Source organism: Nanorana parkeri, unplaced genomic scaffold, assembly GCF_000935625.1.
Source record: "Nanorana parkeri isolate BGI_ZX_2015 unplaced genomic scaffold, ASM93562v1 scaffold413, whole genome shotgun sequence".
In the NCBI taxonomy this organism is placed as follows: Eukaryota; Metazoa; Chordata; class Amphibia; order Anura; family Dicroglossidae; genus Nanorana; species Nanorana parkeri.
The window spans coordinates 577,342-602,483 of NW_017306681.1; the positions used below are offsets into that span (position 1 = coordinate 577,342).

General features: G+C 39.6%; 1 protein-coding gene across 1 annotated transcript in view; it reads right to left on the minus strand.

Annotated features, from left to right (window-relative positions):
- Positions 1 to 701: 701 nt before the first annotated feature.
- Positions 702 to 25,142, minus strand: part of GUCY1A3 (guanylate cyclase 1 soluble subunit alpha) — a 50,534-nt gene continuing 26,093 nt past the window's right edge. The window contains exons 6-9 of the mRNA XM_018559716.1: positions 17,738 to 18,223; positions 12,676 to 12,819; positions 10,022 to 10,176; positions 702 to 1,110 (exon numbers count right to left, since the gene is read on the minus strand). Of these exons, the coding sequence (XP_018415218.1) occupies positions 927 to 1,110; positions 10,022 to 10,176; positions 12,676 to 12,819; positions 17,738 to 18,223 (969 nt within the window). The 3' untranslated portion in view covers positions 702 to 926. The remainder of the gene's footprint in view (positions 1,111 to 10,021; positions 10,177 to 12,675; positions 12,820 to 17,737; positions 18,224 to 25,142) is intronic.

Below are 25,142 nucleotides of genomic sequence, written 5' to 3' on the forward strand. Positions count from 1 at the left end.
TTAACTAATTGCATTCCTGGAGCTACTTAGCTTTTTCACTGCCACAACGTTCAATCTTGAACTCCAATTTAAAGCTCTTAATTGTTTCCAGGCCAGCTCAGAGCATCCAGCAATATTAGATCTACTTTTTCTTATGAAAGTGAAAAAAGCTTACGGTTAGAAGCCCAAGACTGTAGACCTTACTGTTCAGCCTTGGCTGATGAATGGAATGGTTTCCTTAGTGAAATCCCACTACAGGTGTGTTTTAAGGCATCAGAGGCTGTGTGTCTCCAAGGTTCAGGAGATATAAATCTGGACACCTCCTGACCCTATTTATATGGTAATGCTTTGGCTGCAGTTGGACTGGGGAGGTACAGGGACTTCAGATATCCATAGCAATGCTATTTTACAGTATGGAACTGGACATGCTTCACAGTGAATATACAATTATTTTGGTAAAAAATATTTAGTTTTTTTAAGCAGAGCTGTTTCTTAGTAGATTGTTATCTAAAGTGAAGGTTTATGTTAATGAATAGACATTGAAAGACCCAGTGATGATACAGTAGAAGAAAGTGATCTTAAACCCATTTATCTGGCCTGTGACTAGACCGTTTATTAAACTGCATTTTGTTTATTTCATTGTTATGCAAATAGCCATCATAATGAAGTTTAGGATCAGCAGCTGTGTGATTGGAATGATAATGCCTGAAAAACACTGTGGATTTACATTTTTATGTTAAGATTGAATAAGGATTTTCTTTTGTTTTTTTAATCTGTAAAACGAGTTCTTGTGTGCAGTTAAAATGAATATTGTGAATTACAAGTCATTCATAAGAGAGATGTTTGACTGAAAAAAAATTTCAAATCAAAGGAAGACAAGATTATCATTTACATCAATATTCCTTTTCTACACAATATAGTACATACAAATGATACAGCAAAACCGTTTATTTTGTTTTGTTGAAATGTGTATCTTCAAGAGTCTTTTTTTGGCACCAAGTCTTGGTCAACAGATCTTGATCAGAAGCTTCCAGAAAGTAACAGATTCCAGGAATGTCAGATGGAAAATTTGGTGGAAGATCATCTCTAGACCGAGGGATAAACTTGAACCCTTGGTAGTCCTTAAGCAAACTGCAAGAATATTTGAAATACAAATGTAAAATAACGATAAAACAGCAATACACATCTATACCTTTTATCAACTTTAACTTGTAATATAAGAATACATTTGTTTTCATATATTGTGGCAAAGCGGCCACCAGTGGTGGAATTAACACTTTGTTCAAATAATGCTGAAAGTATCAAATATACTGCATCATTGTTTTCTTCACATCTCTTCTAAAGCTTTAATAAGCATGGGTGATGTTAAATACAGTATATATATATGTATAGTGATATTATGGGTATAATAGCACATACACTGTATGGCGAGTGCTTTGAGGCTGCAGTCTACTCCCAATATCTTCTTTTTAAGGGCCTGGTACCCCAGGCCCTTTCGACCCACCGGTCCTTTGTGTGTTTCTCCTCAGAGTAGTCCTCACTATAGTGCTGTCCTACACTCATACTGGCGGACCCTCAGGCTTCTGGCTCAGGTTAGCCTCACCAGTTCTCTCAGCCTCCCCAGCTGCCTCTCATGTGCCTCTAGCACACACCATCTGGCTCCACTCTGACCTCTGGGTCGGAGTCCTCTTGACTCCTGCACAGTGACCTTTCCTATCTCCCAACTAGAGCCCTAAACATTAGCCAGCACCCTTTCCATAAAGGCTGTGCATTCAACAAGTGCTGGTCACTACAAAAACATGTAACCATTAATGGAGATTGCATCCCTCCCAATTCATTTTGAAATCTCCCGGTTCCAGGATCCCAAGCAGAATCCAGAAAATCTGGAAAGAACTGAAAAGCCAGCTTTTTCCCTGTCAAAACACCTGTCTCATGAAACCCCTCAGCCCCTCTGGCTTAGAGTCCTGGTGATCATAACACCAAATTCTACCATGGAATTGCTTGCAATACCATGATACTGTGAATTCCCACACAGTAATGAACTGAAGTGTTGGTACTGCCTACTTTCTATCTATGTTTAAGAGTTAGCATGCACTTCGAGATTTCCAGGTTATGCTGTGTCTTTAGTATTTGTCTGGGCATTGGTGAGAGGAGGAGCTGCATGGAAGATTGTTTTCTTTTCTTCAGATGCACCATCATGTGGTAAACATGGGTGGCTGTAAGCAGTATGGTGACAATGCAGTGCGCAAACTGAGACAAGTACTTATAAAACTGCCTGTATAGGGTATCTGACTCAAAGTAAACCTGTACAGGCCCTCGAGCACTTGTCAGGAATGTGCACCAAATGCTCCTTTTAGACATTCCTATTAGAGCTTGTGGTGATACCTGACAACCCTAAACTGAGTAAAGAGAACGGTTTCAAGGGTTTCATTCCTTCACAATTTGCAAGCCAGCCACAAAATGATCAGATTAGGCTATTGCATTTCATATCACCACTCAATTAAATACCCAGCTCAAGACAGATCAGAGTGAATCAATTGGAATGCACATAAGTCTCAAAACATTTCTAATTCAGTCCTGTGGTAAAATTGCCATTTCATAAAACCTCTAGTCTACCTCTCAACAGGCTGTTATTTATCGTGGCCGTAAGTAGGTGTAGTAAATCCCAATTAAGCCAGAGCTTGGTAATAGCTATCATAAATATAATTGTGATAATGACGTAAAATATCTGACACCAATAGCCACCGTTAAGTATAGCTTTACTTGCCTTGAACCCACCCCTTCATACATCTCCGGCCCTTAACTCTATTCATATTTCATAATGGGTGTAGTAAGGGATTGATTATTGAGGGATTGAATCATTAATAGCAATTACATGGATGTATGAGAATATAACCATCAGGTAGACATCAAACATGCCTATATTAACGAGGTGAAGAAAACTGATATGACAAATTACCCTTTCTGAGGAAGACATATTTAAGAGCCATATCATGTTTGATGTCTATTAAATTGTAATGTCATTATGTGCAATAATATGTTGGTTGTCAGAATGTAAAACAGCTGAAAATATCGATATAGTTAGAAAAACTAGCACTGAGGGAATGTTCGTTGGAGCATCATAAAATACCTCAGCACCCTGTAGCACATACCTCAGACCTTCTGATTGGTCATTTTGGTAAATGTTCAGGGGGCAGAAAAGCTAATGCTATTGGCAATTGGGGTGCTTGTTTTCCATTGGAACCATGCCAGAATTTTAAGTAATTTCTCTGGGCCAGTGACTCTGTCAAAATTGGACTCTGCACAAGAACCAAAGACCAGGCAAACTAGCTGTCATTTTTATGCCCGTTTATTGTGTTGTTGCTAATATCTGTTTTGTAATATTTAGAGGTCCACCAAAATGGAATTTTCTGACTGAAACTGAAAATAACAAAAATATCAGGCCGAAACCAAAACTAAAAATTATTTTTTTCTAACCTTTTTAAAAAAATGTTAATATTTTGTTTTTATGTATTTTTTTCTAAACTTTTTAAAATAATTTTGCAATATTTAACTTTTATTTTATTTATTATTATTTTCAAAATATTTTTATTTTTTAACTTTACTGTCGGGGGCTCTGAGAAATATCAGGGGTCTAATCAGACTCCTGATATTTCCCTTTTAAAATAGAAAAAGAGATTGAGGACACGATCTCTTTTTCTGCAGCCCCTGTTATAAATAAACAGGAAGCCTCTATACTGAGTGCTCCTGTTCATTCATAATTGGGGACACAGTAAGCATATTCATTATTTACAAACACTCAGCGATCAGCTGATCGCTTACTGCTTGTAACCGCACTCCCTCCTGACTTGTTGAGTTGGGCCTCCTTTGATAGCTGACTCCTCCCCCACACCGCCGCCTCTTCCTCCTGTGACAGCTCACTGTCACTTTCCCTACACCACTCTCCATCCTGATCTGTCACAGGAGGCCGATCTCTCCTCCCGCACCACCAGCTAGGCCATCGCCGATGACAGCAAACTCGTCCCCACCCCGCTCTACCTCCTGACAGTTTCTCTCCTCCCCGTTGGAAGCTGCTCAGCCGATATGTTTTGGCGGCCGAAATTTCGGTGCAATCCTAGTAATATTCTTTTTCTGTAAATATTTTTCTTGCACCACTTTTCCTCTTATTATTAACATGTTATTTAACAATCGTTACATCTGTGAATCTGTGAATGTTCTAAATAAGTAATAAAGCAATCCCTGCCACTTTGGCTGCCATATTTTAAACATATTCCTGTCTGGTGTGGCAGTGAGTGTCTCAGACATTACTTAAAGGTCACAATTGCTATTGCAGATATTGTGAACGTACAGTGTGGTGCACTGTTTAACAAAAAATAGTACATGTGCCTTCTTTTGTACAATTTGGTGCATTAGATAGCCTATTCAATTAAACTGGCTGCCTTACTGCAACACACAACACATGGCATAATGCACTGCAACAGTGTGACCCAACACACAAAGATAAAAAAATTTTCATCAAGCTAATCTCTTTTACATGTGTATCTAAACAAAAAACATATATTAATATTATGATGTATACAGCCGTGTTCTAAAGATGTTGTATATTTCTGATTTTGCATTGCAAAATAATTATTTATTCAGAGATATAGCTCACGTGTACATTAAACTGGTTACAGTATATTTTTAGTTTGGTCACTTAACATGTCAGTTTTATTAGTTTTATCTTATAAAGGGAAGAGGAAGTTACCTCTGTGCAAAATGTGTTATCAAAAAAAGGGATATAAAATATGATGCAAAACCCTTTAGTAGTGCAATATTTTCATACACAAATGAACTGTTTGACTAAATAAACAGATTCATGTACTCTGGGAAGGTTGATGTTGGGTTAATGCTGAAAAGTGTGGCAACATCACTAAAAAAAGATCTTCTCACTAAACTTGCTACATTAAAAAAAAAGAAAGTTAATTAAAGGATTAAGTAAATTACATAAATCATAATTCGGCAATGAGTATATAAGAATCCAGTGGGCTCTACTTCAACCCAACAGCAACTGTACAAAATTGAACAATCACTTCTGCTGTAGACTAATATTTAATATTTATATTACTGAATCACTAGTACTGGTGGCTTACAATTACCATATAAGTGGATGATTCACTAGTACTTTCCCAGAGCATGAATCCATGTCTTTAAACTACCACTTATATGGGAGAAACTCCTTCCAAAAATGGCAATTTTTTTTTTTAAAGCCTGCCCCCCATGTGCACGCACAAACATATGCAAATACGCGTCAGTGCGACCTACGTGCAAAGACAAAATTTGCACTACACATGTTACATATCGCCGCGAACCTGAGAGAGCAATAATTCTAAAGCCATTAATTAATGTTAGCACTAAACTGATGAGTAGTAAAAGCTTTTAAATTGTCTCCTATGGGACATTTTGAGTATTGAAGTTCTTTTGCGGCTTCACAGCGCGAACACAATTTTAAGGTTTGACATGTTTGGTATCTATTTACCCGACGTGACCCTGTCTTTTATTATTTACCCAAAAAATTGATATTTTATTCTGTTTATGTGCAATACATGTAATTTAATTTTAGTGTATTTTATCCTACAAATATTGGTTTGATAAACATTTGTTCAAATACCGTCCCATATAAAAAAATTGGAACTAGCTTTTTTTTTTATTCTACTGGGCCTATGCTTTCAGAAAATATATCATTGTTTGGGGGTCTGAAGCTCTAGGGGGTTTAAAGCGGTTTTCTAGCCAAAAATGCAGATTTTATCATGTGTGTGCAAACAGTAAGAAATTGCTCCAGACATAGAAGCAGAGGTTGCTGATCATAATGATAAAGTGTTATAGGAAACACTGTGAGTCCAAACATCTTACTACTACCTTTAATATAAAAACACTGTCAGAGATACCATATCCTATGTAACAGTCTGTCATTGTTTAAATACCTAGAGCCTAAATAAAATAATTTTTCAATGTAATTTTTTTACTTTTAAATATGTTAGCAGATTTGTAGCTGTCTTTTCAGGGGCCTATGTGTACCCTTCACAGATGTAATGACTCAATATTGACATTGTGCATTGTTATGACAGTAGGATTCTACAAAATAGAGGGTCAGTAACATCCTTAATTACTGGAATGTCCTGCAGGCCTCCCTGTGAGGCAGAGCTTGTCTTAGCTATGCCTAAAGTTTCAACAAAACTATATTTTATATATATTTGTAGTAAAGGCAAAGAAGAAAACATGTGACCATACAATTATAATTTGAAGGACCAATTCAAAACTGGAGGGAAACTGGAGGGATAAAGCAACTGATACATTTTTGTACTGTAGGCTAAACATTAAAATAACAATCAGCTGCAAACGGCCACCCAGACTTAAAATTTTTCATCAATGAAGCCAACTATGTTGTATCAATCACATGGAATTATTTACAAATTGTAGAATCCAGTAACTGGTTATAATAATCTTTATATGGAAATATACAAATGATCACAAAGCACATAATATGACTTGTAGAAGGATGAAAGGCTTACTTCAGGTAGAGCTTGTCTTGTCCCCTTTGTGTACTATATGAATAACTGTCACAAACTGTCATTGTTTATAATTATCCTGAATATCTCACACAGTGGTTCTACCAGATCTAATTTCTGTATGACATCCCCAAATTGTCGGGTATGTCCCACCCACCGAGCTACCTGCAGACCTTCCAATAATAATGTCTTCAAAGAGTAAGGGGGTTATTCTCTAGATTCCCTAAAGAGCCGAAGGATCCAGACGTAGCTTTGGCTGGCCCTTTGGCTCGCTTTGGCCGTCTCTGCCCTTCGGTTCAGTTGTGTATAGGCTATTCAGAGCCGAAGGGCCTGCCGTTCTCCACGCAAATGACAGCTGCGCAGAGCCAGCCATGATCTAACGGTTTGCTCCACCCAGTTGTAAAGACAGATCAGCGTCCCCAAATGACCTGGGGATGCTCATCTGTCATTTAACAACTGGCCGGCTCTGCCCAGTTGTTATTCATTGGCCGGGACCTGCCAGTTGCTGGCCAGAAGACTCTGGCAGTTGCTGGCCAATAAGAAACAGTTGGGCGGAGCTAGCTGTCACCCCTAGCTCTGCTCAATTGTCTTGAGTTCTCAAAGGAAAACAAGTGTGATGACATCAACACACTTGTATTCCATTCATTCTTTCTCTAATCCATGATAGCGAATGTCTGTAACTCGGTGTGGACATGGACAGGAGGAAGAGTCTGCAGTAGTCATAGCATTGCAAACACAATTCACTCATTACTAACATCCTATGCATTCACATTATTCCTTATATGAAGAAGTGAGTAGGTATTATTTTTTCTAAAAGGTAAACTTAGAGGATAGGAAAATAATAAATTTATGTTAATGGCCGAATGTGATGGATAGAGTCATTTGTCAGTAGAGTAACTTTTTTAAACACTGCTCAGCCAGTTGGTGATTTATGGTAATGAAGTTGTCTAAGTCAGGACTCAATCATATGTTGTTGTGCAGGAAGCTCTCTTGGTTATGTGGCTCCAGGGAGCTAAGATATCTGGAGTGCTGTATTTCCCCTGTTACATCCAGGGAAAGCAGCCACTCTTGTGTACCCCACCTGTCAGCAATGCTGCAGGGAAGAGTGTTGGCAAATTTGTGATCCAAAGAGAGAACCCAGAGACCGAGAAGATGCAGGCATGAGTTGTGCTCAGATCACCCTGCGGCAGTGTGACTGCTCTCACAGCAATTAGCACATGTAATTAAAAGATAAGCTACAAATTAAGCATGCATGGAACGCATTTGAACTCAGTGATTACAGTTGCATAGAGCCAGTTACATTTACACCCAAATATAAACACATTCCCTGGATGGCACTCATCTCTAGAGCAGGAGTAGGTGACTTCAAGGTCAGAGTTTGATTGAATTAAAGCAAATCTCCATACAGAAATACACACATTAATGCAGCTCTGCATTCATTAATGTATCTTTAATTTCATTTTTCTTTTTTGAAAGCAAGCAGTGTAAATACCTGAATTTGACTTAGTTTAAGCCTTTTGGAGTGTCCGTACAACAGAGCTCAGACTGGGAGAGGGAGACTCAGCATAAGGATCATGCTAATAGGACATACTAATGTGAGAAGAGAGTAGAGTGACAGAGCGAGCTCATCAGTGTACTGCTACTCCTTCATTGTCTAATCCAGGGTGGAAGTGACAAAGTGAGAAAGTGTCTGAAGTGTAGCAGTCAAAAATCAGATCTTCTGCCCTGCCAGACAGGCTGTGCTCAGATACGTATCTACCATAAAATGCTCCTATGGTGCCCTGTCCAGCTCCTGGCAACCAGTGACGAAAACCATTGCTCAGCGGGACTCCTTGCAGAGGGAAAAAAGTTAGCTGTCTCTGTGGGTTGGCGAACTCTCACTGACCCACGGAGTGGTGCCACCCTTCAAGTGGTGCCCAGGGCTTGTGCCATATGGGCCATGCCCTGGATATTCCATTGGCTGTGCTGTATGGCAAAGTTGTGTAAATCTCTAAAATGGATGGACAGAAATACAAATCCATTCTCAGGTAAAACAGCTCCTATATATTTATTTAATCTGTGTATTTAGTTGTTTGCTTGGAGTTCAGCTTTAAACCTTCACCCCTACTTGCCGACACTAAGAAAACGTACTCTGATTAGAAAAAAAACGCTCTAATTAGTTGCCTAAGAGTGCAATGACAAGTAATCAGTCACAATTTGACCTTGGATGAGGGCAGTGCCAGGAATGTGTGCTGGAATTCAGGGGGCCCAGTTGATGAAAGGAAGTCATAATTTGGCACCTTATGTTGCCTGCTATCAAACTGCAGCCTAACTGGAATGCCATATCCACTTTATAGATTTATTTTAAATAGAAGATGTTAATCATATTCCCTGGTACACATATGACCACCAGAACCTGAGTATACAAATCTGTGCATGAAATACAATGATAAAAATACAGAACAGCAAGAAAACATGTTAGAGGGGAAGTAAAGTCAGTGAAATTAACAATTGCTAGGAGGTCGGGATTTTTGGCATGCAAAGTCTCTTCTGCCAAAAAAAAATCTTCCTCTCTTCCCCAGTGCTTTTTTATTTTCTGTGTACACTGTATGGCACATGCACAGTGCAAGCTCAGCCCATTCATGACATCCCTAAGATGCCGTGAATGGGGTGGATGCCAGGGAGGATGTAATTCATAATAACCAGGAAGTGTCAGCAGCATAGATGGTGGCTGGGGACATAGCTGGGGCCCAAGGATTATTCTGCAGGAGGCCCTTTTTAAGTGAAAAACAAATAATAGGGGGAAAAAATGAAAGTTGCAAAAAAAAAAAATGTAAAGTTACACATGAAAGAATAAAAAAAACCCACAAATGTTTTTTTTTAAAGTCCCCACCCATACATACACGCATGCAAACATGCGTTGGGTGCGCATATGTGCGAAAACGACGATTGCGCCCATTACGCCGCACATGTTACATATCGCCGTGAACGTCACAGTGAGAGCAATAATTCTACGGCCATCAATCACTGATAACACTAAACTGATGAGCGGTAAAAGCTTTTAAAGCATAGCCTATTGCCAATTTAGGGTAGGGTAGTTTTTTGCAATTTCGCGGGTGCGCGCAATTTTAAAGCTTTGACATGTTTGGTGTCTATTTACCCGACGTGACTCCGTCTTTTACATTTTACCAGGAATGGGGTAATAATAAATGTTTCCTAACATAATGAGGAAAAAAAAACTTTTTTTTCTTCAAAATTTTCAGTAACTTTTCCTTAATATAGTATAAAATAAAAAAAACCCAGTGGTAATTAAATACCACCAAAAGAAAGCTCTATCTGTCCCCCAAAAATGGTATAACATTCATTTCAGTACAACATTGCATGACAGAATAAATGTCAGTCAAAGTACTGCAGCGCTAAATACTGAAAAATGGCCTGGCCAGGAAGGGGGTGTAAACACCTGGTCTTCAAGTGGTTAAAAAAAAAGCTGAAATATTACTATAATGGTTTTTTACCTGTATGTAGTCGGACTGATATTAGTCTTTCTTGGCTCACTGCATGACTCAAATTTATTGGCAAGAGTGACGTTGTTTCCAAAAAGGCAATAGCGTGGCATTTTTACTCCTACAACCCCAGCAAACACTGAACCAGAATGGAGTCCAATTCGCATCTATTGAAGATAAAAAAGAAGCCAGTATGTAATACACACGTATAAGCATGGTGGAAAGATTCACTTGCTGAGTTGGTATTTCCTATTTATGTTCTGATGAGGCTTTCTAATTTTGACTTTTAACTCAGCTCTAGGACAGTTGTAGAGAAATAATAATCATAAAGTATATTAAATCAGATCCTGGTACATAAGCAGTCTCCCTGGGCTCGCTCTTTGACGCATTTCGCTTAATAAGAAAGTACTCTACGATTAAGCTCATACCAAGCAAAATGCATCAGTGAGAGAGCCCAGGTGGACTGCTTATGTAGCAGGATCTTATTTACTATACTTTATGATTATTAAATAGTAGTGCAGGTCTTTTCTTTCCTGTGTTATACTGCTGTATGGCTGAGACAAGCAGGGAGCCAGCAAACGTGATTGAGTGGCTGTGGGGATAGTTTATCTGGAGCAGAGCGTGACCTTGCTTTTCAAATGTGATATAACACAGGTGGTCTTTTGAAATATTTGGAAGCAAAATTGTTTGGCCTGAATTGAAATAATTGCAGCTGTCATCAGTTTCAATGACTTTCTGTCTTGCATCTTCATCTGCACAATACAGTTCCAGTTTTCAGAGCCTTATTTACACCAAATCTCTGTGTATTTCTTTGCATGGATACAAACACAAATCCATACATCATACATGTATATTGCATTTCAGTGCATGTCTGTGTTTCTGTATTGATTTCATGAAATGTGGAGGCAACAAATTACTGCAACATATAGGTATGAAGAAGCCATTAAAATCTATTTCTACTTTTGCAGCCAAATTAGGATAACACCTATTTTATATGTGTTACCTGTTTCCATTCACATAGAATAAACAAAACAAAAATTTATTTAAAAATGCTTCTTACAGTTTAAATTGCTTTTACTTGGGTTAGGGTTTTAAGTAGGGATGCACCGATACTAGCATCGGTATCAGTGCCGATACCAAGTATTTGGGCAAGTACTCGTAGTTGCCCAAATGCTCCAATACCTTCACTAATACCGGAACTTCGGGTCAGAGGAAGATTTCCTCTGACCAACAGTGGCATTGGGGAAAATGAAGCTGGCTTCCCGGGCAATCAGGAAGCCGGGTGGCGAGTAATGACCTGCCCCCTGGCTTCCTGACTGGCCAGGAGGCCGGCTCCATGCTGATTGGCTGGGAAGCCAGCTTCCCAGCCAATCAGCATGGAGCCGGCCTCCTGGCCAGTCAGGAAGCCAGGTGGCAGGTCAATACTCGCCGCCCAGCTTCCTGATTGGTCGGGAAGCTAGCTCGATGCTGATTGGCTGGAAAGCCAGTTTCTCGGCCAATCACAATCGAGCCAGCCAAACAACATGGAGACGGCTTCCCAACCAATCAGGAAGCCGGGTGGCAAGTAATGACCCGCCACCCGGCTTCCTGATTGCCTGGGAAGCTGGCTCCATGCCAACTGAAGCACCAGTATCAGTACTTGGTTTAACAGAAAAGTTTAATTTTGTATTGGCTATTTTCAGCTATGGCACACCAGCGGTCTTGATGTCATTGTATAAAATATGTCTGTAGCACTTAGAGATATATAACATTAAAGGGGAAGCTGCACTTTTAAAAATGAGTTTAACGCTCTTAGGAAGTACATTCTCTCTGTATCTACAGAACAAAAGCAAGTAACAAGCTGGAATGATGTTTTCTAATGGACTTGCAATAAAAGTGTGTGTCTTACATTCCCTGACATGCTATGTATTGTTACTATTGTTTTTGTGAATATCAGGCACCCCAACCTGAAAAAAGTCATTTCAGGGAGCTGCCCTTCTAATTTCAGGAAGGTGCACTCTCTCTACCGTTCCCCTCCCTTACCACCCGCGGGGGTGGGGGATGGGGGAGAGGGCACCTCCCTGAAATAATGGCAGATAGCAGAGAAGCCTTGCTGTTTGCTGTTTTTTTTTATTCTGACACCTGCTGCCGTAAGAAAAAAAACAAAAAACAAAACAAGGGCCAACATGAGAATTAATAGCTAGGCTGCTATTAGCTGTTTCAATTTGCAATAGCCAATAGCAGGCTGGCTATTGCACCCGCCCACTGTGGCTGTCAATCACTAGAGAGGACCGGATGGAGAACTTCAGGTCCATCTCTGCTGATTGACAGCAGCAGTGGGCGGGCGCAATAGCCAGCCTGCTTATGGGTATTGCAAATTGAAATAGCCAATAGAAGCCAGCTATTCATTCATATGCTGTTTTTTTAACTCTAAATGAAAGCGGACGGCAGCCCTGATGTCAAGAAAAAAAAAAACAGATATCAGGGAAAGGTTTACTCTGCTAGATAGAGCAGAGTAAACCTTTCCAGGATAAAATGTTTCTCTGCCGGGCGTCCGGGAGCCACTATCTTATAGTGGGAGGCTCCCGAAAACGTTCAGGAGAGTTGAGGTGTCTAAAATGTTTGCATTTAAATAAAGGAATAAATGGTTCTAACATATTGCTTTGTACATGCAGATGTTAACATACCTTGATTGGCTCACCATGAGGAGACGTTACTTTATCTGAGAGCTCCATCATTTTTAAAGCCATTAATGCAACCTGAAAAGCATGCGTCTCACTTTCTTTGTGTAATCCGCCTGCCACACAGTACGCATCCCCGATAGTTTCCACCTTGAATTAAAAAAAAGTCATGCTTTAATGTTAACATATGTCTAAAAGGAAACATATCCGTATTGGCTTAAAATCTTCTACTCAAAATCAATTTAATAAAAGTAGGAACCTGAGCTCAGTACTCCTATCAGCAAATCAAACTATTTTATGAAAAACTTTGTGCGAAAAGCCAACTCACCAAGTTTGTTATCGTATCCAACCTTTTTTTATGGATTATGTTGTGTGGAGAAGAGTAAGAACACCTTTTTTTTTTAGTGCTGTCTGAGGCTCCATTAGAGATTTACTCTCACTTCCTGCCCTGCTGACATTTTTCCAGATTTTTACATTTAGGAAAACGCTACCAGCAGCAACCCATACAGTATATACTGTATAAACAAATCTTTTTTTTTTTTTTTAGTAGCGTAACACATTTAAGTGTAACTCAACTGAAGAAAAGAGTTACACACAAAAAAGGTCCCAGCAGCATAAATCAATAAATAGAAAAACATAAAAAATGTCTAGCAGAAAAATATAATCTAAAGAAATAATCTACATCATGCTGCGTAGTTAGGGGATATGGTGTCTAGGACAGAAAATGTCACTCAAATTAGTTCCCCCAAAAGTGGATATTTGGGGGGTTGGATCGTCTTCTGGATTATTATATTTCTTAGATACTCTGGAAGCAAGGTCCCTTACCTGTTATGGCATTATACAGCACTTATATAAACATTATTATTATTATTATTATTATTATATACACATTATATAGACCAGGGGTGCCCATTAGGTCGATCGCGATCTACCAGTCAATCGTGTAGCGATCACCGGTAGATTGCAATGTCCTCTCCTCCCGCCGCGGGGCTTCTCTTCTGGATCACAGCTGCTCTCCCCATCTGTATGCAGCGGAGATCTGAGCAGAAGTAAAGGAACCGCTGCAGCCGCCGCCGGCGGGGGCGGAGGAGGGAGCCGCTGTCACAGAACTAAGGACGAGCGGTGAGGAGAGAGAGACACGCTCAGCCAGGATCTGTTAAAAACAGAGGTTTGGATACACGTTTTCTGCAGGATACGTGTATCCAAACCTCTGTTTTTAACCTTAGTGTGAGACAAGTTTTTTTTACATGCTAGCTTGTGAGTGTGCCAGGAAAACATTTTGCTGTTTTACATAGTACTGTGTGTCCCCAGTTATGAATGAACAGGATGTGATTTACATCACTTCCTGTTCATTCATGAGTTTCTCAATGGGGAGTGGGACTCTGTACAGAGGCTTCTCCCCATTCAGAAACTGGATGATAGTAAATAGTTTCTGAATTAATGGGAAGCCTCTGTGCTTTCAATTCATTTAGAACAGAGGCTGCAGAAAAAGAGATTGAGGACTTTGCGTCCTCAATTTCTTTTTCTATTTTAAACGGGAAATATCAGGGGGCTGTTTAGACCCCTAATATTTTCCCGAAGCCCCCTCAAGGGTGATGTCACATGCCTGTTGGGGGGCACGGTCTATACTCCCGCTGTGCTCGTGCGGCTGCTGGCTGAATGTGTCAGACGCCGCAGACGGAAAGGGGCGGGACACCTCTCCCCATGTGCAACGTCGGCCACACCAGCATCGCGGAAGGACAAGACGTCGGGGCCTGTAGGACGCACTGGAATGCAAGCCAGCTGACTCCCTGCGATCAGGGGCTGGAGGGTGTGTGGGGTTGTATTGAAGTCAATGACACTGCAGCCATGTCCCCTCCTCACAGTGCGATCGCCCGCACCCGGAACGCAGGCACATTAGTGCCTGCATTCCGGTCAAGTGCGAACTGCAAAAATAGCGCTTGCAGCATTTTTGTGGATCGCACAATAGATTGGAACGAAGGCACTAATGTGCCTGGGTTGTGGGTGCAGGCGATTGCACGGTGGGCGAGGGGCCTGGCTGCGGTGCCATTGATTTCAATGCATCGCCACGCCCCCTCCCACCCCTGAATGCAGGTGTTTTTGTTGGTAGATCTCATTGAGCTCGTCATTTGAAAAGTAGATCTCCAGACGAAAAATTGTGGGCGCCCCTGATATAGACTATGCCACAAGGTGTCATGAGTGTTAAATACAGTCCATGATACTTTTTTCATTTACACTATTATTTAATTTTTCATGACAAGCTTTTGGGGATCTACTATCTTGTTAATCTAGGTCAAAGTAGTATTGAAATACAGAAGTTTAGAAAAATAATATAAAAATATTCCCTTATCACCCCCCCCCCCCCTCCCAACCACCAAAAACAAAAATGGCCCACAATGTGAATCCAACATCAATCATGCTGTCCACCATTGTAGATCTAGTGATAATCACAATGATCAATACCCTGATGACCTGCCGCCACTATGATGCTGCCCCATCGGTATGTATATTGTAAATGACAGTCCACGGATGGCTGCTGTATGTCAACAAAGAAGGCTAGGGAATGCCCTATCTGCCCATTTTGTTTGCCAAACGGCAAATAGGTTGGGTTTGGGTGAAAACTTAAGGTCAACCTGAACCAAAAGCTAATATCTATTCTTGAAAGATAAAATGTTAGTGCAAATAAAAAAGTTTAATGGACAGTAGTTAAATGTGTTGACACAAGTGCACTATGGCTACCATCACAATGGCTACCATCATTAAAACCTATCTCCGATATACCCAACAAAAAAGGAAAAAAGTCATGCCTGGGGAAAAGAAATTGCATATGCAATAGGTCACAGTGGGAAAACACTAAAAAAGAGGATAAGTTCACTGCAGATTTCTCTATGATTATTCACAAGAGCATGACATAAAAAAATGCTAAACTCACAGCTCAACTAGGTCAAGATTGAATTATAAATGTATTTAACAGGTATGCTACTTGTAATGTTGATTGAATGAATACTTAGGCATATTTAAAATGCAGTTCATCTGAGATTTAAGAAACATTCAATGCAGGTGAGCCTTCCAGGTGCATGTGTTTTTAATTCACAGTGATTGATTCACCACCAATGACTGCTGAAAGTCACATTTACTTTATTTATAAATAAGCCCCTTTGCGACTAATCAGTCATTATTTTGAACTGAACAGTTACACTCATTCCTCATAGATAAAGATTCCTCTTGCCTTTTCTGATTATCAGATATTTTGCTCATAGGTTAAATGAACACTGTGTGGTTAATTGGTTATTACTTTGTACTGCACCATAAGACTTTCTTTCTATCCTGATGACAGTGATCAGCGAGACAGAAAATTAGAGGAAATTTCCCCAGAGCTGACCAAGAGAGCAATAGTAACCTTAATGAATATTACATTTCCCAAATTACTAGAAAAACAGTTATACCTGGAGTTACATTTTAAGCTCTACCACCACTCCATCAAAATATATTCTATTGAGAAAATAGATACCCCAGCAAGCTTAGCTTCTTTTAAAACCTCTGCTAACTAAACATTAGTATGAACTGAAAACCTACAGCCCCAAAAGTTCCCCTTAACTGCTCATAATGATTGTCTAAACAATCCGAACAATACCATTCCTCTACCTACATCTACCACATTATTAAAAAAAGTTCAAAATGAAATCCTATGGTTCTCCACCCTTCAAGTTTTAAACCCTTTGTCAAGGTCATGTAGAATTAAATTTTGTGCAGGAAAGCTCTAGCATGTCTCCAGATTGAGGTTTCCAGATGTCTAATAAATTATACTTGTAGGGATTTACAATAGTAATTGAACATGGAATACTGGGAGAGTCCACTTCCATTGCTTTGATTGGTTATTTAATTTGCTGATAAATAGGAAATATTATAACATGGGCCAGTTAGTCCAGTTAGTCATCTACAGTACTCTACTCTGATAGAAGCCTATTAAACCCTATGGGTTTCTAAGGCAGAAACTGCTCTAAAAACCAGTCAAGAATAGCAGAGCACAACTCAAAATATCCCTGAGTTAAACTGCGGAAGTTAATGAGCTGAGGCATGTAAACCAATGTACAATCTCCTGCTGTGGTTATGTAGAAAAAGTTAAAATTTTTCTCAAAAGAACCCTTTTTAATAATCGTAGGTAGAAGAACAGTAGCACTAGTAATATGGAATACCCAACAGAATGACAGAAATAGCGAGCATTATCTATATGGATCCCTTTGGCAAAAATTGAGAATTTGGTCCTTCTTGTATTTCCCACTATGACCATGTAAAAACATCAGCTGGACTGGATTTCCCTTGCTAATCACACATCTGACATCAATATTCATGTGAGGTCAATGTTTCAGTTGAATAATGATGTAAAGTGAAACTGTAAACTCCTGGCAAAGTAATTAATATTATCATACAAATAAACATTAACTGATAGCCCAAAAGAGATATTTCAGACAGATCTTCACTCACCTTCTGCAGAGCTATGACCACCTCAGAGCTAAGACTTGAGCCAAGCTCTGTCATTGACTCTTAGATGCTCCCTATATTCCTATGGAGAAACTGCTAGCAAATTCAGGGCTATCTGTCTTTTGTGGAGATCTTTGTGCTTTGGCCAGACCTTCCCACCAATGTTTGAGACAGCGGTAAAAATCTAGCAGGTGATCTAAACTTTTCCTAATCTATGCAAAACAGATTTCGCATTTTGATGGCATCCATATCATACCTACTCATTAAACATTTAAGTGTATATAAATCCTAAAACAATTTTTGTCAGTATGTTTGGAATCATGCCTCACTGTATACAATTTTCTTGTGAAACTGTTGCAACAGTTCCTTACCTGAAGATCTCCAGACTACTATGTGCTCTCGTTCGGTTGACTGTTGGGATTACCTTTTATAGTAGACATTTCCCATTTAGTGATTATATCTACATACTCTACTACTAGCCCTGAATTAGCACGCTCCTAAGCAACTAAACAATAGTTTTTTGCTTATTAGCACTAGAGATTTATAAAGCTTTATCTTGTATCATTAAAATTTAAAATAGGCATACCTTGTAGATATCTAGTTCTCCACACTGGAAATCAAAAAGTGTATAAAGTTCATTAAGCATGGTAATAACTTGCATGGGTGAGCAATGAGAACATATTGCAGTGAAGCCTACAATATCAGAAAAAAGCATTGTCACATTGCTAAATTTCTTGGCTTGGACAGTCTGCCCTTGCCACAACTGCTGGGCAACTTCACCAGGAAAGATGGAGAATAGAAGGTCAACAGTTCTCTTTTTTTCTTCCTCCAAAGCATGATGGGTAAGTTCAAGTGTAGATTTCAGTTTTCCCAGCCGCTTCTTCAGCCCATCTTGTGCCCTGGCTTGTTCACCAATCAGTACAACGTCCCTCAAGGCATTATGGATGGGAATGTCTGAAAGGTAGAGACCACGTCCAGTAAAATCCTCTAGTCGATCCACACATGGGGACCCCAGGAATAAAATGGCACTAGATTCAAAAACATAGATCATCTGGCCTTTCAAATTCATTGTCTGCAAATGAAAGAAAAAAAACAACAACTTGTGAACAAACTGGTCACCAACATTAGCTCCACCAGCTTTTCTAACCATCATAAAGGGAGGTTTCTTTTTCTCTGATAACATTGCATGCCTGCAGATTAGGATGATTGCTTTTAACTACTATCAAAATGAAAACAAATGGAAATAATTCAAATTTTCCATCAGAATCAAATGAAACATAGAATGAAAAATAATGTATCCCTGCCATTAAAACATGATTTACAGGCTGTGAGACCAGTGATGGATGGCTCATGTTAGTAGATCCTCGTGAACTTACACAACATAAAAAGAAAAGCCCACTGCCCATGGCATATATTTATTTGTATCCTTTTGTGTATTTCAGATTTACATTTCATTTTTAGTTTATTAATGTTGTAGGTTATGATGTCTTGTGCATAGAAATTTTTTTTACCCCACAGGTTTCTTTAAGGAAAATACCTTAACATAAATCTGTTACAAAAAAATATGGCGCGGTCTCTCCTGGCTTCATTCTAAAAAATATTGCTTGGCATGTCAGGAAAGTCAAAATAGTCAGTGACTTAATCTACCAAGGCAAGAGGGTCAGCATGGCAGTGGGTCAAATAAGGTGGAGCATAACTCCATAACAGGTAGGTGACAGTAACACAGAAATTACAATTAACACAGGATTTAAAAATGTACTGCCATTCTTTATCTCGGTTGCATTACAGCTCATTAATGGCCATGGCCTGCTATACAGGTTAAGTACATTTCAGCCTATCCATTGCTTTTAAAGTAGATCTACAACCTAAGTGGATGGCATTTAGTTTGCTAATACACTATCATAAACAATTGCCTTTTCTTCTTTTTTTTCTACTTTTTTTTCTTCCTTTTTTCCCATTCTTTTTTTGTATCTCATTGCTCCTAAATCTACACCAGCCTCTTTCTGCCAGTTCCTGTCTACATGCGCTCGCTACCTCTTTCCTGGAGTTCAGCTTTAAAGTAAACTCAATTTTGCAAAGTCTCTCTGGATACAATGACATCATCTCTCCTTTCTTAATTGGTTGCAACTAAGTTCGTCAATAGAAATAAAAATAATTACAGCCAAAAGGGAAATAGGGGAAGGAGGAAGTCAAAGTAAAATCTAAGTAGATTTTTACACTGAGTTTTCTATCTAGGGATTGCTGTGAAGGTGTAACATAAAAAGGGAGCAATAAGGAGCTAACAACAGCCTTAAGCTTAGGTTCACACCTAGACGACACTTCACCGCCTGGCAATCGTGCACAATTCCGCACAGATTGCGGATTATTTTCTAATGGCACCCCAGTCGCGCCGGGCGGATTCCTCGGTTTCCCGCTACGATTCCGCCCGTGCTTCCAAACACGATCGTGGCTAAAACAGCCGTGCGTCGTGTATCACAAAAAAAGGGACTTGTATCTTTTTTCTGTGATTGCTGCGCGGATGTCACCCCATTGAAATCAAGGGGGCCGCGTGGCAATTGCTGCCTGCATTGTACAGGACGCGCTTCCCGGGTGTTGTGCTGTGTAGTGCAAGTGTGAACCTAGCCTTATGCACACATGGTACTGTTAAATGGGATAGCAGCATAAATGCCATGGATCACTGATCTCTTAGGAAAGCCAACATTACAATTTGAAACAACATTTTTCATACCAATGACATGTATGACCTGATACATGGCAAAATGCCATCATTTACAATTTTAAATGAACTTGGCACCACTAAAACACAATAATAATAGAGAAACATATGGCTCTGTAGAGTTCTTTCCTCTCTGTGAGTCAGAGAAATACAGGCGGCAAACATTTCTGGAATCTAAGTTAGTTCCAGGGCAGCTACACACTAATTCAGCAGCACTCTGGCTCGTGAACCCTGATAGACTATGATCGCTATTGTAATTCTTCCAATTCAAATAATGGAATAATTCTATAAAACATAAAAATGCAGTACAAAACTAAATCTTGAGCGTTTTACAGAAATGTGAAAATAACAATTCATTTTTGTGTTCCTTTCACTCTTCACTGGGACAAGATTTGGGACATCTGTTAAATACTCCATTGGGTTAACTTTTATATGGGCAAGCGCCTGGATGCTATGTGCAAACATTTCCAGTCCTGTACAAATAGCTTACCCATATAAAGGAAAAGACAGTGCTCTAGCACAGTTAATTATGTGATACGCGGTGTCATCAGGTGCCATACTATACACTATCTTAACATGTCAGAAGAAATGCCATGAGCCGCATAGCAATGATTTCTGCTTAGAGAGAGAAAACATTCCTTCTCTAGGGAATACACGGCCTGTCAAACTGGCAATGCAAATTTCATATGTACAAAATTTTCAGATATGAGAAATATTTCCATATTCTGACTACTATTCTTAGGGACTGTAATTTCCCTAAACCTTTTTAATAACGAATATACCACCCAAAAATAGAATATACATACATTTTAATAAGAAAAACTGTCACATTTCATTAAGATCTTTGTGTATATCAAACCTAAAACAAAACCTTTTTTTTTGCAGAAAATTAAGGAGTAATTTTACCACATAATTTTCACATCTGCACTTTATTACCTGTATAATCCAAGCATTGGAACCAGTGTCTGTGCCACTATTTTTAGTTAGATATAACTGGATCTAATAATGTAATTTACTTAATACTGCTAACTTTAAAACAGGAACTGTATTAAGAAAATCCCAACAGAGAGCTATTCATAATATGTAAAATGAGACATATATATAATAAAGGAAAGCACAATTTTAAAAAGTGAATTGCTAACAAATGTCAGCATTATACCAAGTTCTTTCCTTTAAAGTAGTATTAAGTAGGGATGTTCGGATACCTGTTCAGATACTTGGCATTTTCACGAGAACTCTACTAGAGTTGCAGCGGTTGCAGCTGGGACCAGGCACTGGCGCCACACCGCTTTTCTGAAATTTTCTGACTAACTTGCTAACTTTTTATGAGGGGGTAAGTAGAGATATGGATAAAAATACACAAATCGGCTATACAATCATGCTTATGCCGCTAGGGAAGTCAGAAATAGAAAAAGATTTGGGGGTCATTTTAGACCATAAACTGAATGGTAGCTTGCAGTGCCAGGCTGCGGTAAACAAAGCTAGCAGGGTCTTGTCCTGTATTAAGAAGGGGATGTATTGCAGGGACAAGTCCATAATTGTGCCTCTATATAGATCGTTGGTTCGGCCACATCTGGAGTACACGGTGCAGTTTTGGTCGCCTGTACTGAGAAGGGATGTCCTTGAACTGGAGAGAGTCCAGAGGAGGGCAACCAAACTAGTTAGGGGAATGGAGGACCAGAGCTATGAGACAAGGCTTCTGAACTTAAACATGTTTACGCTGGAATTAAGGAGATTAAGGGGGGATATGATTTTCATGTACAAAATGTTCAATGGTGACAGCAACATTGGCAACAAACTGTTTGAGATTAACTCCAGTACAAAGACTAGAGGCCACCACCTAAAGTTGGTGGAGAATAAATTCCAGCACAATGGGCGAAGAGGGTTCTTTACAGTAAGAGCGGTTAAGGTCTGGAACTCATTGCCACCGGCAGTGATTTCAGCCAAGAGTGTAGATTTGTTCAAGAAACTTTTGGACAATTTCTTGAGGGACCGTAATATACAGGGATGCAAGTATCCCTAAGAATGTGATGATGCGTGGACCTATATGGGTTGGACTTGATGGACGTATGTCTTTATTCAACCCTAAATACTATGTAACTATGTAATTAGTCTGTATTGTTTTAGAAAAACTGTCACATGACAATAAACATAAACGTATCAGTATTTGTATCTGTGAGTACTTGGACAAGTACTTGTACTTGGTCTGGAAAAAATGGTATTGGTGCATCCCCAATATATACATATACATGTCTAATGTGTAGTTAGTGCCAGGACACAGCTAGGATTTTGTTTATGCATAGTAGACTTCACTTGAGCACTGTACAGCACTGTATATAGCCTGTGTACTGCACCAATAAACACATTAGACAGTCCTGAATATCAGCCCGCACAAACCAGTTGTTTGTCAGGCCTCACATATTTTACAAAGACCAACCTTGTGCTCTAGCAGATTTAGGCTGTCTGCTTCCCAGGCTCCAGAGCACTGTCTGTTTGCCTTGTGAAACCTGGGGCTTACTAGACGTTCCGGAAAGTGTAAGAGAATTTGGCAGAAAAATAAACCCTGGACAGGACCTCTCCTGGCTCTCTACATGATGACCTGCTACAAAGGAAACTGATTTCAGTTTCTAGTCAATGGTCTAGTCTTATATATATATATATATATATTGAATTATGAAAATGTTTTTAGTATACACTGAATAATAGCAGGACATACCAGCTAAACATGATTGATCACAGGGGAGAGCCAATGGATTTCCAGTTAGTTTAGGGCACCTGCTGAGTGCATGCAATATATTCTATTTGATAACTCTATGGAATAAGTTTACTTCTCTACTAAGTGCTGTAAGGATTTTGCTTTACTAAAACTATTAATAAAAAGATTGCTAAAATAGTTTGTGTACCTTTTTAGACAGATTCCATCCAGTGTCCGTGGTAATGCCAAAACATGCATTTATAGGCATATATTCCCTACCAGATGATGACTTAAAGCTGTAGTTTAATTTTAATCTGCTTATATTTGCAAAACCTGGCTCCTCCGTCCCCCCTCATCAACATGCTAAGTACATTTTTAAATAAAACATAACTGTTTTCTCTGTGCTTCTCTATGTAATACAGGCAAATTGTGTGGGAAGGGCCCATCAGGGTACTGTACATAGTTTCCTGAAAACATCACAGCAAACTGCAAATGCAGCTTGATTCAGTTATTTGCCTGGTGGGCTAGTAATAATAAAACATTTGTTCTTACCATAAATAAAATAAAAATAAGTCAATTGTGGGACACAGGAATTCTGAAACATTAGATTTATACTGTCACCTATGTCACCTATGGGAGGTTTGGACACTGGCAAACAGAAAAAAAATGTTGAGGGCCAAACCCCTATCACTCCTTCTCTTTAACTGTCATGCCTTAGTTTTGTGAGCAAGCAGTACATAAGGGCAATAAACACAGACCTGTGTCCCTCAATGGACTTCAAGAAAAAAATATATTTTTTTTAAAGTACAAAAAACATATTTTCAGAAAATAATTAAGAATTTTGAAGCAGATATTATTTTTGAAAGCAGTCCAACTGAGAAGTGGGCAACAGCCACAGACTGTCTACAACAACCAGAAGCACCAATGACCGAATCAGACCCAAAAGAGGTGTCCCTACAGGACAGGGCAAGTGCTAATGTCCTCTGGGAGGTCACAGAGGATCAACCTGATGTTCATACCAAGACAAGAATCTTCACCAAAGAGAATGGCACAACTGGAAGGTTTTCCATGCTCAAAACAGATACTTAAGAAACAATTGGACAACATGTCCACAAGTTGACACCAGCAGGTCTAAGGATGACAAAAGGTCCTTGCCTCAAACATCCTATCCTAGGTATCAGAGGTGAAGGCCTCCAAGAAAAAGTAGGGATGTCTCGGACAGCCATCCAATCCCAAACCTTACACTTTCAAACTTAGGTATCTAAGACAGCCATCCAATCTCATATGAGATAATCAATATAAAGAACTATCTAGCATGATAAGGGGATGGTCAAGTACCTTGGAACCACCTTACGTCAGAGAGACTAAAAAACAAAAGGAAAAATGGATGCAAGAAGTTCTCACTATCAAAAAAGATAGGTGTGTGAAGACAACCACTCCATACTGGTGAAGTGACAACAGAAAACAGTAGGATGAGCAAACCTGTCCAGAAAGATGCATGGTAGTGTCACTAGAACCTAACAGGAAAAAAAACACTGCAGGGCCTGTTGATCTGTTTCAGGATATAAGAATACAAGTCATCTGACCTTTACCCATTCTCTATCCACAGCCGTGGAGCGAGGGGAAGAGGAAACCTAGCCATAGATCTAAGAATAATCACCTGATTAAGGACAGGTATATTTCAAGGAACTAACTTCTTACAGTGGCTGTGAATTAGCCACAGTAAGAGAGCCTGACTCCAAATAAGCTGAACCCATGAAGCCCCCCCCCCCTACCCCGGCACATGCTATCTCTCAGAAGAGAAGAAGGAATAGGTTTGTAGAGAATACCTGAGAAGGACAAGTTCCTACTGAGACATGAACAGAGGTACAGAGTGTAGGGAACCCAGCAAGTCATGGGTAGAGGCACAGCTACATGTAGCAGCACGTGAAACAGGCTGTGGGGCAGCTGAAATAAATGATGTCTCCAAGTTATTAACATAAGAGCTAAAAGGAATTTATTATGAGCATCCAAAAGCTAAATAGGTCCGATGCCCAGTGGACTTGTTCACAAGTGCAAAACGCCCCTCACTTGCCAAAGGCTTGCCAGAGGGTTTAGGAGGTCTCCAGCTTCTGGACCTATGATCTGAGAGGGAGTTAGAGGATCTGCAGGAGCATACTATGGCTGGCCAAGGTGTTGCTAAAGACTTGGTCCAACAAGACAAAAATCAGCTATTCCATAGATGGCTCATCAACGTCCCACGCATGTAGCCAGAATATCCGAGGCATTTGTATAGAGATCAGACCAATGTGGGGCAAAAGTTCAGTAGCTTGAAATGAACAATCACACCTAAAGCACACCAGGCTCCAGACATCTGCTCCAACCATTCCATAACATCGGGACTTACCCCCATGGTGAAAGGATTCTCCCTAAGGAGTTTAATCCATTCCAACATTGTTTGACAGATCACAGTTGTTGCCAACACAAGACAGAGGTCCAAATCCGCTCAAAGGGAGTTCTAAGGAGGGAATTCAATTTCCTGTCACTGAAGTCCCCAAAGGTAAGTATACGTTCAACCTCTAGTAGTATCTCTGTTAACAT